General features: G+C 35.4%; 1 protein-coding gene across 2 annotated transcripts in view; it reads right to left on the bottom strand.

Annotated features, from left to right (window-relative positions):
• Positions 1-405: 405 nt before the first annotated feature.
• HEATR5B (HEAT repeat containing 5B) overlaps positions 406-18,690 on the bottom strand; it is a 99,307-nt gene continuing 81,022 nt past the window's right edge. The window contains exons 31-36 of one of the 2 annotated variants that reach the window (XM_030311309.1): positions 15,969-16,113; positions 14,518-14,784; positions 13,230-13,454; positions 7,115-7,266; positions 5,694-5,907; positions 406-1,318 (exon numbers count right to left, since the gene is read on the bottom strand). In XM_030311309.1, the coding sequence (XP_030167169.1) occupies positions 1,014-1,318; positions 5,694-5,907; positions 7,115-7,266; positions 13,230-13,454; positions 14,518-14,784; positions 15,969-16,113 (1,308 nt within the window). In that variant the 3' untranslated portion in view covers positions 406-1,013. Of the gene's footprint in view, positions 1,319-5,693; positions 5,908-7,114; positions 7,267-12,032; positions 12,130-13,229; positions 13,455-14,517; positions 14,785-15,968; positions 16,114-18,690 lie in introns of those variants that run through there. The other variant, XR_003967895.1, reaches the window with a different exon arrangement.

Raw genomic sequence — 18,690 nt, 5'->3', positions numbered from 1 at the left:
GTGACACCTGCAGTCTATGCGATACCTGCAGTCCATGAGACACCTGCAGTCTATGTGACACCTGTAGTCTACGTAACACCGTCTGGTAAAACTTGGTGTTTAATATTTGCTCAACACTGTGCAAATGTTCGTTTCATCAATTATCTATTTGATGCGGTAAAATTCCCATTGCACAAAAGACTGGCATAATCATAATTATGACTAATTCATTTTTGTATGCCCTGCAGCGCTCAGCTTGAGGCCTTATATGCAGCAGGCACTCAATAAATATTTGATGAACAAAAGTAACCATCATAGTCAGGGCTCAAGACTCTGCACTGTAATTATAAAACATAACCAAGGCCAAAGTTTTAGCCATCAAAAAAAAAAAAACAAAAAAACAAAAAAACCCACAGAACATTATTCCACATTTGAAACATTTTAATGGACCTTTAAATGAGAGTTTTAATTCAGTTAACAATTAAACTACACACAAAGCATAATTTAGTAATCTAATATGAAAGTAAAAAGATCTATCAGAAAGGTAAGGACATTCTGAGAAATGCTAAGAAAATGGGATTTTATTCATATTATATATACACCGCAAAACAGATAATTTCCGTTATTCTGGTTACTTCAAAATTTAAATTCTGCATGTTTTTCAATTAAATTTTTTCATGACAGATGCTGAATACTGACCTGTTTTTTCCTGACAATATCAATAGGCTGCCCAACTACATGATATAATTGTTTTTAGCATTTAAATTTAAGAGCCTATGGCTCAGTGTTTAAAAATAAATTAATTAACAAAAACAAAACATTATTAGGAGAAAAATGAAAGCACACCTACCACATGATAAAAACAATCACTCCTTCAAAATCAGAAAGCGGCGGCATGAGCATTACTTTACTTGTCCTGCTCATCTGAGGCATACAATTCAAATGACGCAGAACCTATAGCTTGGAATGATACAGTTGCTATCGCTAATTAGGTGCCACTAGGTAGTATAAATAAAAACAAATGGAATATCAAGTTAAAAAAAACTTGTTTTTAGCTTAATCGTTGGTGCAGAATGTACGGTCGGGGCTGGCTGCCTGGTAGCTGCTTTAGCTTTGCTGGCTTGGCTTGCCCGAACAGCAGTTTCCAAACGCACTTTCAACTCAGGCGCTGCTCCCATTACTGTCTTGAAAGCATGTGGATACAGAGGTCCAATATGCATTAAATTCTGGAGTGCAAACTCATGAAGATCTTTGGAAACCGTGCTTGCTGAGGCAAAGGAATTTTCATCCAGCAGGTAGGAGATCAAAGTGGGAACTAAAAGGGCAAGTAACTGGACTCCTGTAAAGAACAAAGATAAAGTCTGAAGATCATCCCGGGTCTGTCAATTACAATAAACTTTAATTTTAAAATTATGCAATTACCATGGTGGTCTCACTCATAATACAACATAAGCAAATACACGTACACAATCTGTTTTAGACTCAACAATAACTCATAATTGATATCAAATATTTACTTAATGCTAAGCTATCTGGCTGAGACCAGATTTGTTACACTGTAAATCTTAGGTTTATATTAATTTGTTCTATTAAAAAAATTACTGCCTAAAAAGGTTAAAAAGGAACAAGCATTTTACAACTGCCATCTGGTGGAATGTATTCGGCTAGTAAGATTATGACATCTTTAAGGGTATTCCAGAATAGGGAGGTTCGAGTAGGAAACAGATACCGGAACAGCATCCAATTACTAACATTTAACTAAAACTAAGTATTTCTTTCTTTTTAAAATGGAAATATAACTCTCTCCCATTTCATTATCTCCCCAAACGCACAGTAAGTGAGGGAAAAGAATCTCACAAAAATAATGGAATATATAGAATTTAGGGTTAAAAACCAAGAATTTAGGGCTAAAGAGCAAGGATCTTTGTGTGTTTACTTCATGACTAGAACACACCTGGTGCATAGCAGGCATTCAGTAACTATTTGTTGAATGGATGAGCAAACACATAAACACCCTTTCTCTTGAAAACCACTCAGAGGTTCTTATCAATTGGATTTTTCCATGATAAAATTTCAGAAGAAAGAAGACAACAAGCTGATATTTTAAAAGTCCCAAGAATCCTCAAATAAGGTAGTTAGCTGAATGTTCCTCACACAGAATTATAACATTACTGTTTAATAAGAACTTTCATAATGAACATATAATAGTAAACTATCAAATAAATATGAAATTATCTTCAGCACACTGTGCATACTAGAGCAGACAAGGCTTTCCACCATTACGTTGAAAAGCAAGGTTTGGTTTTAACACTTAATTAACTGGAAAAAATACATTATAAATTATTTACCCATTAAGTATCTAGAAATGTGCTAAGCATTCTAGGAAATATTTAATAATTCATCTATACTTAAAACTGTTATTACCTAGCTGAAAAGACTATACAGCACAGGGTGCCTGGGTGGATCAGTTGGTTGAACATCTGATTCCAGACTTTAGTTCAGGTCATGATCTCACAGTTCCTGAGTTTGAGCCCCGCATAGGGCTCTGGGCTGACAGCACGGAGCCTGCTTGGGATTCTCTCTCTCTCCCTCTCTTTCTGTCCCTCCCCTGCTGGCACTCACCCTCTCTTTCAAATTAAACAAATAAACTTAAAAAAAAAAAAAAGAGTATACAGTACACCAAACAATTATAGAACTAAGTGCTAAAAATCTGTGGTTGGCATCTGAGCTAGAGTTCCTCAAAAAACTCACACAGCTAAGGAATACTTTGGGATTTTATACTTTTAGTGATGATCTTAAAATCTCAGGGCCATAGAATATGGTTGATCATAACTGCCAAAGAAATTGTATGAAGGGAGAGGTCAGAGAGGGCTGAGTAATCAGGCAACATTTCCCTAAAGAAATGAGATCTGACACAGGTTGAATCCGTTTGTATAACGAGAAAGAGGGGGAAGAAACACACCCAAGAAAAGGGAAAACAGAATGCCGACTGTATAGAGATTAAAATAAGCTGAAGGAGAAAACTGGACTGGTCAGGTTAGTGAGTACACATTAGGGAGTAGAATAAAGTTTTGAGAACAGCAAGAATATTCAGACTTGAGGCAGTAATGCAAGAGGAAACTACGCACAGTTCTTAAACAAAGAAGAGTTAAATTGTTCTAGGTAAAATTGATGGGGAATACTTTTAGGAAATTATTATAGTTATCTAGTTATGAGATGATTAGATATAAGAATAGGAAGTCAGAGTCTCTTGAATCCTAGAGAAGTTTCAAAAAAAGATAGGATAAGTTTTGAGTAACAGATTGGATAAAGATGAATAAAAATTAAGACTCAAATATAAATCCAATGTCTTTAGCTTGTAACCCTGGTCATGTCGGGTGAAAAAACTTCATTGTCTATTTCTGTAATGGATACTATCAAGTTAAAAACAAAAATTAGCATTTGGAACTGATGTGAAAAACATTGAGTGATAAAGCAAATTTAAAAGCTGAAAATTTACACTTTGGGTTTTATAGTACTGTATTTTCTATAACTATGTATTGTAGTATTAAGTATAACTTTATACTATATATTATATATGTAAATTGCTATATATTCTCATAATAAATATTAGTGAAATATCATCAACAATAAGTATTATCATAGTTTCTTCATTTTTTAAGATTGCTTCATTCAGATAACAGATGCTGTGTACTACATCAAGACTTAAAAAAATTTTTTTTTAATGTTTATTTATTTTTGAGAGAGAGAGAGACAGAGACAGAGCACGAGAGGTGGAAGGGGGAGAGAAAGAGGGAGACACAAAAGCTGAAGTAGGCTCCAGGCTCTGAGCTCGAACTCACAAACCGTGAGATCACGAGCTGAGCTGAAGTCAGATGCTTAACTGACCAAGCCATCCAGGCACCCCTATACCAAGACTTTTAAGATGTACAATAAGACTGGTGTATAAGATCAATTTCTTTTTTCAGAGGCACCTGGGTGGCTCAGTCGGTTAAGCATCCAACTCTTGATTTCCACGCAGGTCATGATCTCACAGTTTGTGAGTTCGAGCCCCTAACTGGGCTCTGCACTGGCAATTTGGAGCCTGCTTGGGATTCTCTCTCTCTCTCTCTCTCTCTCTCTCTCTCTCTCTCTCTCTCTCTCTCTCCCCCTCCCCCACTTACTCAGTCTCTGTCTCTTAAAATAAATAAATAAATAAAATTAAAAAAAACCTTTTTCTTCATAATCACCTTTACGTTTATCCTTTTTCACTATCATAGTTTTGGATTATTATTTAGAAAATTTTTTTGGTATTTATTTATTTTTGAGAGAGAGAGAGACAGAGTGTGAGAGGGGGAGGGTCAGAGAGAGAGGGAGACACAGAATCTGAAGCAGGCTCCAGGCTCTGAGCTGTCAGCACAGAGCCCAATGTGGGGCTCCAACCCACAGACTGTGAGATCATGACCTGAGCTGAAGTCAGATGCTTAACTGACTGAGCCCCTGGTTCCAGGTACCCCTGGATCATTACTTTATAGGGAAACTGTAACAATAGCTTTTTCAAAATCTCTCCTATCTTCCCAATTTCCTGTAAAAATTTTTTTCAAGGGAAGAAGAAAAAACTTATGATAGAAAAAATGGATATAATTGTTATCTGGAGCATAAACCAGCAATATATATTAAATGCCTTAAAAATGTACATTTCCTTCAACCCAGTCATTTCACTTTAAGGAATTTGTCTGAGAAACAGAATAAAAAATCTGTACAAAGATACTTAGAATCCCAAAGAAAGATACAAAGAATACCAAATGTGTGCAAGGATACTTAGCTCAATTATTTATGATTTTAAAATTGGAACTAGCTTAATATTCAATCATAAGGTACTAGTTTAAAAGGTATAGTCTTTCTGCAATAATTAAAAGTCCTATTTCTAAAGACAAATTTTAGATTGTGATGAAATCAAGGGAATAAAGAGTAGGTATTAAGCTAAGTCTGTGATTAAATTGATGTATGTATGTGGTAGCTTTTCATTAAATAAAAATAATTTTTAAATTTCAAAATTGGAAGGATTTTAGTAATGATGTGTGGTATTAATACTAATCTGATCATGTTTGTTATAAAGCTTTTGTACTTCTATTATGAACACAACAATAAATTATTTTTATAAATCTATTAAACATCCATAGTTTTCCTAGTTCTTTTTTTTCTTTTTTCCCTAGTTCTTAAAGAGTACATTCCTGGGGCGCCTGGGTGGCGCAGTCGGTTAAGCGTCCAACTTCAGCCAGGTCACGATCTCGCAGTCTGTGAGTTCGAGCCCCGCGTCGGGCTCTGGGCTGATGGCTCAGAGCCTGGAGCCTGTTTCCAATTCTGTGTCTCCCTCTCTCTCTGCCCCTCCCCCGTTCATGCTCTGTCTCTCTCTGTCCCAAAAATAAATAAACGTTGAAAAAAAAAAAAAAATTTAAAAAAGAGTACATTCCTAGGAAAAAACATCAATGTGCTGTAATGCCATCAGTAATTTATTTTAACCTCTTGCTCATAAAAAAATGAATATAAATCAACTCAATACACTATATTATTAGCACCCTAAGAAAAATATTAAGCTTTCCGATAGTAACCACTCCTAGTAAACTTACTATTGCAATGGCCTGTGTCCGATATCAAATTTTATATATATATGTATGTATATATATATAATACAGTTCCTCATTTGAGACTTGGATTTTTATACAAATACTTACTGTTCTGTTCTTCCCCAAGAGCAACTAACGTTTCAAGAACTTTGATTCCTTCTTGAACAGCTAAAAGTTCTGTGCTACTGGCTGGTCTGTTTCTTTCAACAGCTTTCAGCTTTTCAACTACTATTGGAGCTAAGGAATGGATATAAGGAGTTGAAAGGGCACGATTGGAATGTTGGAAGACTGACAAGAGAAGCTGGTAACATTTGGCTTGAACCTATAGAAGAAAGTAATTTCATTAATTAACATGTGCAATAGTTCTTGTTTGTGTACACTCACACTGCAACTTAATATAGGAAGAAAAGATATGACACTATAGGATGAAAATTAAAGTGTAGGATGAATTAATGCCATTTACTATTTATAGAAATGAAGCTAAAATAACAAAATTGCCAATAAGCTAACTAAAAAAAAACTAACTTAAAAGAAATTAATCAAAAAAACATTCCTTATACGGTAACTGCCAAATTACCAAGCCTATATAATTTGTATATTTCAATAGTGTGGAAGACGCTAGAAACCAGGAATTCCAATTTCTGTTTTTAATTTTTTCTTTACTCGACAATTGTCCCTTCCACTTTAACCTAACATATTTAGTAAGGAAGGCAAGTATCTAACTGATGTCAAACAATGCTATAAAAATACACTGGCAAGACACCTCACATTCATTTGAATTCCCTGGAAATAACTGCTTATGACAACTTAAGTTTTTTAGGTCTCTAGAAAGTAAAATCTCATTGACTCCACTTTAGCTTAGAAATACTTCATATTACCATTTAAAAAAAAAAAAAAGGAAGGAAGGAAGGAAGGATCAAAGGAAGGTCCATCACCATATGGGACAAATAGTGGAATAAAGCTGTTTCAGCACTTTGGTAGCAGAGAAGTTACCAGACCTTGCTGGACATAAATACTTGGGCAATATTTTTAAAATACAGATTTATGATTCAGGAAGACAGTAGCAGAGTTCTAGGAATCATGTTACTAAACTGGTTTTTGTTTTTTTTTTCTGATACGAAGCAGGTTTGAGAATCATTAGTTCAGACTTTGACACTGTGAAACCAAAAAAATTTCTTTTCTAGAAAAACTAGTTTCCAATAGGTTCATCAAAACATGTAATAATACAAATTTATTTTTTAATGTTCTTGGTGCCATTAAGTAAACAGTGAAAAATATAATCGCAGACTCATGTAAAATTTCTACCAATATAAGTCAGAGTTAATAAAATATTTTAGACATTGGAGAATAAACATACACATAATGTGTCTCCTAGTGCTTAAACCCTGTGATCTTTTCCAGCTTTTCTATTTAAAAACCACATAGCAAATATTTAGGTTCTCATTTGATGTATTACCCCTTTTAGTGAACCAATCTGAAATATTATTGATAAAGTGGAATGTTTACCTCTATGTTTAAGTGTAACTTACCCATGGGTCACATGAATTCAATGCATTCTTAAATCTGTTCATGCAGCCATTCTGTAATGACTGGACTCCTATTATTTCACTACTAGCAGACCACAGGAAGAGTGCAATCGCTGTTAGCATGCTTACTTCATCAGGCATAGGCATGGAATCTTCTGAAATATATGAATAATATTAAAATACGTGAAAAATGAAAGCAATGTCTTGTTTCCAACATGCTTTGGAATTCCAAACATGAACAATAACCTTCTCTCCCCTAAAAGACATTTACAGCAGCATGTACCTCAATCTAATGCAGTCCATAAACAACTTTATGGATAGAACTCATCTACTACTAAGGAAACAGGGATACTTCCTGTATTTAAGGTTTTTTTCCTTGTTTTTCTGGATGATACAATATTAACTGAAAAAAAATCAGGCATAAATCCTAATAAGAACTCTACAAGGGAAAGCAAATTGGAATAGGAAAGATAACACCGTAATGTAAAATTACTTAAAAGTTACGTAACTTCCTTGTAGTTTAGACTGATCAACAATTTCCAAATACAGCTATTCCTTCAACAAAGCCAGGTGATTATAAGATATTCTAAGTAGTTTAAAAATCCAGAGTGTTCTTTGTTAGTGATATCACCTTTATATTCAGTAAATATGAAACCTTTAAGTTCTACACAACCATAATCAAAAAAATCTCGTACAATTTCCTGAAGGCAGTATTCTCATAATTTTAAAGAACTTCTTGCTATTGCAACCATTTATTTGGGAATAGATATGACTTTAACCTAATGGAAATACAGTATGTTATTAGAAACACAGGAAATATATACATTTTTTTCTGAAGAAAAGTACTATTAAACATATAAAATAAGAAAAAAAAACATAAGAGACCTCAACTATTTTGTCATTATCATTTCTTCCACAGCTGAACTTACTAACATTCTTTACATATGAATTTGGACTAATTTGGAAATTGCAAATACTCTAAAATCAGTAATTTATCAGGATTATGAATATATTTAATATGCTAACACTATCTCCTAATTAGGGTACCAGCATAAAATAGAATGTGCTACAAAAATAGTTGAGAAGAAGCCCACTAACTTGAAGAAAAGGAAGAGATGTAAAATCTGGATTCAGCCAATCTATAATAACCTAAGTCACAGATGTTAAAAACCTGAGAACTCCATCATAGGAATATTACTGTATTATTGTAGTAGGAATATTATTGAACAATCTCTAACTCAGAGTTTGTGACACTGCAAGCAATTTTTTGTTGGAAAATTAACACTTTATTTTAAAATTGCGACTTTAAGATTTGCTATCTAAATACCATTTCCTACTAAAAGAAACCAGGGCTTTTTTAGAGAAGTGACTAATTCCAGAACAGTAATAGGGAAAACATAAGGTAAGTCTGCCACATCTTGGTGCCAGAAAGTAAAAATGTGCTCAGGAAATAATGGAGATATGTCAAAATGACATTAATGGACCCACTGAACTAAAAAAAGAATCATAAGTCTGTACTGATAGTAATAAACAATAACCATATAAAAAATAACAAATGAAGGCAAAGAAAAAGCTCTTCCTTTCAGAGAAATGCCAGCTAATAAATGTAAAAGGAAGAAAACTAATGAAGAAGTTAGAAAATTATCATTTTGACATCATCACAGTAAGAACTGGTTCAGGTATAACAGATATCAAAACGACTGGGTATGGCACGCCTGGCTGGCTGGGTTGGTGGAGCATGTGACCCTTGATCTCAGGGTCATGAATTCAAGGCCCACACTGGGGGTAGGGCTTACTTAATAAACAAAAACAAAAACCATTGGGTAAAAGCTTGATGGGAAACAGATAATTGATAAAGTTTCAAAGTATCTCCCTACAAATTCCTTACTAATTGTAAAAGGGAAAAATGTAAACTTTATGGTGGAGAAATATGGCAGACAGCATCTTAATCAAGTTATTAAAGTTAAGACTCCTAATAATGGGGGGGGAGGGTGCCTGGGTGGCTCAGTCAGTTAAGCATCTGACTTTGGCTCAGGTCATGATCTCATGGTTCGTGAGTTCAAGCCCTGCATGGGGCTCTGTCCTGACAGCTCAGCGCCTGAAGCCTGCTTCGGATTCTGTGTCTCCATCTCTTTCTCTCTCTGCGTCTCCCCCACTCATGCTCATTCTCTGTCTCTCGCTCTCTCAAAAATAAACATTAAAAAAAAAAAGACTCCTAATAATGAGACGAAACACCATTATATGCCTCTTTACATGATGCACTGAGAAAGACCTAACAAAATCATACAGTATTCCTGCCAAAAAAGCATAACCTGAATCTAAGCACAAGAAAAACACACACACACACACACACACACACACACACACACACACACACAATTCCAAACTGAAAAACAATCTATAAAATAGATGGTCTGCACTTTTAAAGGACAATATCATGAAAGATAAAGAAAAGCTGAGAGACACTGACTCAGATTAAAGAAGACTAAAGCATTAAGACAAGTACAATGCGTGATCTTGGACTGTATCAAAAAGAAAAAGAAAAAACTTCTATTCAAGTCATTATTAGGACAACTGGTAAATTTGAATATGAATAACAATAGCATTATATCAGTGTTAAATTGCTTACATGTGATAATTCTTCTGTGGTTATGTAAGAAAATGTTCTTGTTCTTAGAATAGCCATAAAGCATTCAGTAGTAAAGAGTCATGATGACTTCAGTGTATTCTCAAATGGCTCAGCATAATTAACAACGATAATATTAACAATAACATGTGGATTATAGAGTAATAAGATACGTGGCAAAATGTTAACAGCTGGTGAATTGAGGAGAAGAGTATACTGTAGTTAACTATGTTATTCTTGTAACTTTTAAAAAGTTTGAAATCTATTCAAAATTGAAGTTTTTAGAAATGAAAAAAAAACTGTAGCAATATTAAGAGTATACACTACATCCAAGGAGATTTCTATTCGTGGGTGTATGTGTTCACATACATACATATGTACATTTTTTCTAAGTGGAAGTCTCAGATTTTATACTAGGAAATATGATTTCTATAATAAAAATTCTCAATTACGAAACTTTTCTTGTAAAGCAAGGGATTCTGCTTGCCTTGCTTACATATACTATACATATATTATACACAATGGTACTTGCGGCCTTGATCCCATTTTCATATTGACCATCTCCTAAGAGTTCAGTTCTGGACAGAATATCTTAGGCAAGTTCATTCTTTTATCATACTTTTGAATTAATTTAATATTACTAGACTGATAAAATATCACAACCTTCCCTTGTAACTGACAATTTAGAAAACATGATTATTGACTATGGAACTGCCCCATGAAAATTAAAACAATATTTAGATTTTTAAACAAATTCTTAACTATTTATCTTGTTACTCATATCTATTTATGTACTTACACATATATACATACACATACATATATAAATATGGTATTTAACATTTCTTTAGTTGGTTATAAACATTCACTCAAGATACAGCTAAAATAGTTCCAGTAGCACTAATAAAACTAATTGAAGTTTTCCTTTCCAAATAAATTTTTAAAAATTCAGATAATAAAAATAACACAAGGTCATTGTTTAACATATAAAAATGGTCTAGGGAAGGAAATAAAAGTAATTCTACCATCAAGTGACAGTTTAATTTCTAGGTACTGTTTTAAATCCTTCTGGTCTGCGTTCTTTTTGTATGTATTTATAAATATGATTTTAATAGATATAATGGATATATAATCCAAATTAATATATAATCATGTATTTTATAATTTTTCCCACTGCCAGGTAATTATATTTATCACATATTTTCACTATTGTAAAATAGACTGTGATAAATAACCTTGAACATAACGAATCCTTGAAAACGCTTTGTACATTCTATAGAATTGATTCCCTAAAAGTTTAAACTCCCTTCAGCAAAGTATGAAAATGTTCTACGGGTACCAATGCCAACTGTACAATCACATTTAAAAAAAAAATCAACTTTACAAGAAAAATTTGATATTACTTCATTTTTGTTCATATTTCTTTGCTTATTAATGTGGTTGATTTTTTTTTTTTACATGCTTGGTGGTCATCTCTACTTTTCACTAATGTGTGTTCTTTCCCCTTCTATTGGGTGTTAAATGTTTATCTTACAAGACTTCTTTGTATATTAATGATATTAACACTAACATAAATATTGTTGTCAGTTTTTCAGCTGTCTTTTTTTTCAGGTACCTTTTAATGTAAGAGGTTTTGACAGGTAGAAGTTACTCTATAGCCTAGTATGTTGATATTTACCTCTGTGATATTTTCCGTTCTTACGCTTACATACTCTGTTGCCATCCTTACATAAAAGTTGTACATGCATTTTCTGTAACAATTTTTAAAATGTTATATTATCATTTTAATTTATCTGGTATTTATTTTGAGTCATGATCTAAGGTGAGGGCCTAACTGGAACTGATATCTCAAACAGCTACCTGACACAAACCATTTGAAGGATAATGAATGGTCTTTATCATGTATTATATTCTCATGTGCATAAATGTCTGTTTTAAAGCAATTTGTGTGTTTCGTTGTGCTGTCTGTTAATTCATGGGCCTGCTCCACAGTTTTAATGTGGAAATGCGTGAAAGGTGACATGGCAAATTTTAATACGTGAAACGTGACATGGCAAATCTTTATTATTCTTTGTCTTCCATCTTTGTTTCTGTCTTTACAACAGAAATAAAATGAAAGAAAAAGTCAAACACAGAATAGAAATGAACAGAAGTGCAAATAAGCATTTCCCTCAAAATTAAACACAAGCATGAAGAATGCTTATTATACTCACTAGGAAAATGAGAAATGCACATTAAAACAACAAGACAGTACATTTTACTCATCAGATAGCAAAATTTAAAAGTCTGAAATACCAAGTCTTGGTGAGGACATGGAGAAACAGAGATTATCATCCACTGCTGGTGGGTGTTTAAATTCACATGGTTACTTTGGAGAGCAATTTGGCCAGGTCTGATAAAATTAAAATTAAAATATGTCATCAATTCCATCTCTAGCAGTGTACCCCAGAAAATCGCATAGCACAAGTGTGTGAACAATTTATAAAGATGTTCATGGCAGCAATTTTTATAATGGGGAAAAATCTGAAACAGCAGAAATATCAGTTGACAGGGAATGAATAATAACTGAAAAATTCATATGATGGAAACTATATAGAAGTTATATAGAAGGAATAAATGAGAATTTTATATGTACACATTAATAGCTCCAAAAAACCTTACTCTTGAGTGAGAACGTAATGGCAGAATGACATGCTGTGACATTACTTATGTCGATTGAAAAACACAAAAGAGGGGCACCTGGATGGCTCAAGTCAGTTGGGCGTCCGACTTCAGCTCAGGTCATGATCTCACACCCCGTGAGTCGGGCTCTGTGCTGACAGCTCAGAGCCTGGAGCCTGCTTCAGATTCTGTGTCTCCCTCTCTCTCTGCCCCTCCCCTGCTCATGCTCTGTCTCTATCTCAAAAATAAATAAAAACATTAAAAAAATTTAAAAACACAAAAATACTATATATTGCGCATGGTTATTTATCTCATTTTATATATAACCCATGTATACATTTATTAACATATACATTTATTTTTATTATTTATTAATAAGGACCTATATTTATTAGTACAAAAAGTATATTTACATATAAAAATATTTCTGGAATGAAATATATCTAAATCAAGGCTGTGGTTTCATTTGAGGATAAGCTTGGTGAGTGACAGATACTTCAACTTTCTCTATTTTATTATATTTATTTTAAAAAATGGAAGCAAAAAAATATTTTAACACATATCAATTTGATTCTGAGTATGTTTTCTGAAATTTTCTGTCCTTTTTGGCCTGGGGAACCTCCAACATGTATTTAAGTGCTACGACAAGGACATTTACAGTCAATATCCAAATATCCAGAAAGGGGTACTAACATTCCTATCTAACATGACTACAAGACATCTCTGAGTTGCTTCAGTGTTCTATAGCACTTTTCTGATAAGCTCATTCAACTACTTATTGGCATACAGATATCCCAATACATTATGGATTTTAAGCCCTGTTTAGGTTACCTGGCTGAGAATATTCCAGGATGCATGCAAGAGTGCTGCGAATTAGAGCTGTCCACTGTTTCTGAGTGTCCTCTGTCTTGGCCATCGAGAGTGTCACGATGCTTTTAATCCCTTGAAGAGCTGCACTGACTGGTGGAGGAACCTGATTATCTGCCGATTTTATTGCTGTGTCTTTCAATATTCTTGCAATTAAAAACAGAATTGTGGGCAGGATTGTCATACATCCTGAATTGAAAACAAATCAGATTACCTCATAACTACTCAGTTCTCATATTACAGTTCTTCCAATTGTTTTCACATTTGATTGTGGTTTAATATTATTTTTTTTCCTTGTTGTTTTACAAAATGTGCTGCATTCCTATTACTTAATTCAATGTTAAAAAAGAAAATGAGAAAGTGGCAAGTTATTTCAAAGAAGACAATATTTTCTTTCTTATTCTGGCTAGCCTTATTTTTATTATTTCCAGTATTTCATCTAATCATGCCCTTCAAAATGAAAATGAGAAAGGAAGATAGAGAACCAGAAGGGAAGCACTACCATATCCTTTGAGAAGCATCTGAGTAACTTATTGAATCATGTAACAATTCTAAGACATGTAATCAATCTTCAGTGTATTCAAGTCAGTCTTAACCATGCTGGGAAAAATGATGAAAAGACTATATGGGTAAGCAAAGAAGAAATGAAAAAAATTCCAGAATTTCTAGCTAAAAGAACTCGAAGGTCATTGAATGCATTATTTTTACATCCACAGGCTTGCATTGAGCTGAAATTTGCCTTTACATCTCCTGATACTATTTCTCCTATTTCTCCCTCCTAGATAAGTAGAGGGAAAGTCTAAGTTTCCATCTGGTATTTTTCAGGTATCTGCAGACAGCTATAATCTGTGCAGCTATAATTTCTCTAGTTACTCCTTACAGTTGGTTGTCACAGTCATCTGACGTTTAGTAGTTTGTCAGTGTTACTCAAAAGTGGCAACTAGACCAGAAACTAACAGGTTTAGTCGTCCCGCCTTATGTCTATCCACTAACATTCAGTGTCTTGCTTCAAGCTGTGCTTCTATCTCTTTGCTGGTTTGTCTGAAATATATCTGAAGAGCATCTTGAGTTTTTGGTTTTTTAAATCCTTAACCTTTATAGGCTCCAAAAGGTAAACGTCATAAAAGACTGACTTCTTCCATACTTGAGATTTAAGAGGGAAAATAAGTCATAACAGCACTTAAAAACAAAGGAAGGCTCATCTTTGTCTACTGCAATATAATGCATTTGCAAATAGTGTTCAATACTGTACCAGCAGGCGAGCAAAGGGACGGTAAGTCAGAGAGTATGGTAACTGTGGCTGCCACCAGACGAGCACTTTCTTCTGACAGTCGAGTTTTAGTGGCTACGTGACTGGGGGAGTCGGACATCTTGGTACTGAGATGTGGCATATGTCGCACTAAAATGAACATCAACAGCTCCATAGTTGCAAACACAAGAGATTTTCCAGGAACAAGACCACCGCTGTCACCTCCTTCTCCTACTACAGGACAGGGTTCTTTTTCCATATCATCTTCATCTTGGGGGGAAAAATGGGTAAAATTTCCAGCAAAAAAAAAAAAAAATAGCACAGAGTAGATAAAACTACACAATAAGTATATTTGAGAAATTCTTTCAAAAGAATTTATAACTGAATGTCTGATAGCACATGTCTTTCAGAATAATTCTCTGCCTTCCTAGAATTCTGTTTATTGACCTCTCCTTAAAGGTAAAGGATAATTCAGGGGTGCCTGGGTGGCTCAGTCGGTTAAGCGTCCGACTTCAGCTCAGGTCACGATCTCGCGGTCCGTGAGTTTGAGCCCCGCGTTGGGCTCTGGGCTGATGGCTCAGAGCCTGGAGCCTGCTTCTGATTCTGTGTCTCCCTCTCTCTCTGCCCCTCCCCCGTTCATGCTCTGTCTCTCTCCGTCTCAAAAATAAATAAAAAAACGTTAAAAAATTTTTTTCAAAAGGTAAAGGACAATTCATTTTTGACTTCAAAAATTCTTATTAGGTATTTTTATTTGGAATGTATTTCATATTACGAGTTACGAGTAACACACATGTTAGATTGAACCATATCAACTTGACACTTTTGAAGGTGAGAAATAGCTATCAGCAATTTCCTTTGGGTTTTTTGTTTGTTTAGCTTTTTTATTTTTTTTTATTTTTTATTTTTTTAACATTTATTTATTTTTGAGACAGAGAGAGTCAGAGCATGAGCAGGGGAGGGTCAGAGAGAGATGGAGACACAGAATCCGAAACAGGCTCCAGGCTCTGAGCTGTCAGCCCACAGCCTGATGTGGGGCTTGAACTCACAGACCACGAGATCATGACCTGAGCCGAAGTCGGACGCCCAACTGACTGAGCCACCCAGGCGCCCGTTTAGTTTTTTGAGAGAGAGAGCACAAGCAGGGCAGAGGGAGTGGGAGAGAGAGAGACTCTTAAACAGGCTCCACACTCAGCACGGAGCCCGACAGGGCTCAATGCCACAACCCTGGGATCATAACCGAGCTGAAACCAAGAGTCAGAGGCTCAACTGAGTGAGCCACTCAGGTGCCCCTCATTTGTCTCTTTCTAATTAAAGCAAAATCAACTGCAAATCTTCTATATATATGGTTAAATTTTTTGATTAAAATTTTTATTAAAAACTTGCTGGCATTGATACTTAAAATGTCAGAGTACAATAAGATCTATTTCAAAGTTAGCATAATTTCTAGTACTTACTTAGAGTGTTTCTTTTTTCTTGCAAATAATCCTGAGCAGCTCTTACTATCTGTTGTACAACTCCAGTAACCAGCAGTTGGACAGATGGGGGGTTCCAGGTCAGCAGGAGGCGGTGCAAAACACTCAGCAACTCTACGCCAATCAGCTATTATAAATTCATTCAGGTAAACTTAATTTATCTTAATTTCAAAGGATAAATTTAGGTTATTAAAATCTAAGAAAATATGCGTGTAAAAATAAAGTTGGTAACTAAAGTTAACATTTATGACTACGTAACAAATAAGAAAATTATAACAATCTTGAGACATGGTCATATTGTATCCCAACACCTTTTCAGTCAACAAATTATTTTTGCGTTTAAATAATTTTTATATTAAAAAAATGATCATTCTCCTATTTCTTTCCTCCATTTGAACTAAATGGCATTGCTAAAGTACAATGCCACTAAATGTATGATTTCCAATCCTAGCTGAGCACCAGGAGTTGTCTATCAGGGATTCTAAGCCCTTCTAGTAAGTCCCTGTCCAATTCATCTCAGCAATTATTACAAACTTTCACCACTCATTTTAAGCTTCTTACAATCTTCCACATCAAACCCATCCAATGACCCTGCCTCAGATTTCAAAGGGGGAAAAAAAACACTTAACTATAACCAAAGCCACCTTTGCCTTTTTCCTTAAGACTAAGTATCCAGGCTCTACCCAAGGCTGGTTCATCTTTCCTCATTTGTTTCCTATCCTATCCTATTTGACCTCCCAAGGGTTCTTCAAGGACCTTGATTGTACTTCATATATCATCAACCTCTCTCCCTCTGGTTAGGCTCTTCTCCCCAGTATAAGGAAAACACTCAAGTCTTTCCTGTCTAATTCGCCCTCCTCCCCTGAACCCAGTCAGATCCTTCTCTCTTGCCTCTATGTCCTTTCTATCTCTTCCTCTGTTCTCAGCCTAGATAGATGCTTCCACTTCCTTCACCCTCTCATTTACTCCTCACTCTTCCACTGTCTGGCTCTGCCCAAAGTCACCAGTAATCTCCTTGGGACTCTCTTATGTCCTTATATACTGGATCCTGTTTCTTCTGAGACTTGTCTATCTCTGAAACTCTCTCTTGCCCTAGTAACTCTGTTCTTAGTTCTCCTCCTACCACTCTAGTGATCTCCACTGTTGACTTACTTCCCTCATCTCCATCCTTAACTTGCTATTTATCCCTCAGGCTCCAGTCTTGGCCCTCTTCTTCTTCCTTTGTTCAGTTTCCTAGGCCAGTGTAATTCATCACTTCTTTGGAATTATGAAAAGAGCCTCTTAATTTGGTCACCCTGCCTCCCTTATCATCTCTTACAGACCAATCTCTACGAGATTGATGAAAGTGATCAAATCTATATCTACCATATTCTTTTTTTTTTTTTTTTTTCAACGTTTATTTATTTTTGGGACAGAGAGAGACAGAGCATGAACGGGGGAGGGGCAGAGAGAGAGGGAGACACAGCATCGGAAACAGGCTCCAGGCTCCGAGCCATCAGCCCAGAGCCTGACACGGGGCTCGAACTCACGGACCGCGAGATCGTGACCTGGCTGAAGTCGGACGCTTAACCGACTGCGCCACCCAGGCGCCCCTATATCTACCATATTCTTAAATATAAGTTTAATCATGTCATTCCTCTATTTTAACATTAATTTTTTTTTAATATTTATTTTTGAAAGAGAGACAGAGACAGAGAGGGGAGAGCAAGCATGAGCAGAGGAGGGGCAGAGAGACAGAGGAAGCCACAGAATCTGAAGCAGGCTCCCTCCAAGCTGTCAGCAGAGCCGAACATGGGGCTCAAACCCATGAACTGCAAGATCATGCTCTGAGCTGAAGTTGGATGCTTAACCAATTGAGCCACCCAGGTGCCCCTATTTTAACATTTTTAATGATTCCTTACCACTTTCAAGATAGATTTTAAATGCTTTAGCATGCCATAAAGGAATCTTCATGAGCTGGCCTTTTCCCCATTGTCCAGCCTCATCTAACAACCCCCACATGCTCCTTTTGCCTTGGCCATAGTAAATGATAGTAGTGTCCTTGAACTGGTCCTGTTCTTCATACCTTCTTGTCTTTGTATCTGCTTCTCTCTTGGAGAGGAAAACCCATTCCTCTTGTGCTGCCTCACTAATAACTCTTTTAAGATGTAATCCAACCATCATCTCCTTTGACAACCCAATCTTTATTTTCCTTGATAATGTCAGCACTCCTCCCCTCTGTCCTCATCAGACCGTTACATCTGCTAGCTCAGCACTTATCATATTGTACTGGTCTCCTAATCCAAATGCAGTGAAACCATTTTTGATACCTATAGCCTCAAAATGTGTCTGATGCCAGGACAGGCACAGAGTAAAAGTTGTTGGGTGAATGAATACAATTTTTGAGTCAATGTACTCTGATGATATTGAAATCATAGGAACCAACTCAGGAGAAAAAAAAAAAAAACAAAACCCATCCAAGTGTAAAGCAGTGCCTGCATAAACAAAACACTATTATGTGCAAAAAATAGCTAGGTAGTTAGGTATGGGACAAATTATGTTAACACCCAAATTACTGAGTGTAAATATGGTATTCCCTTTTCATTCACAGATTGAATTTTATATGTGTGACTATTTGAAGACAACCCTGAAGTTTCTTGCAGTAATGTGTAGTACAGCTGAGGAATAGCTTCAGGATGCGAGGCTGGGGTGCAATGAATATATA

This window comes from Lynx canadensis, chromosome A3, assembly GCF_007474595.2.
Source record: "Lynx canadensis isolate LIC74 chromosome A3, mLynCan4.pri.v2, whole genome shotgun sequence".
Lineage (NCBI taxonomy): Eukaryota > Metazoa > Chordata > Mammalia > Carnivora > Felidae > Lynx > Lynx canadensis.
Note: the sequence above shows the minus strand (reverse complement) of the source record. Positions and strands in the feature narration are given on the sequence as shown.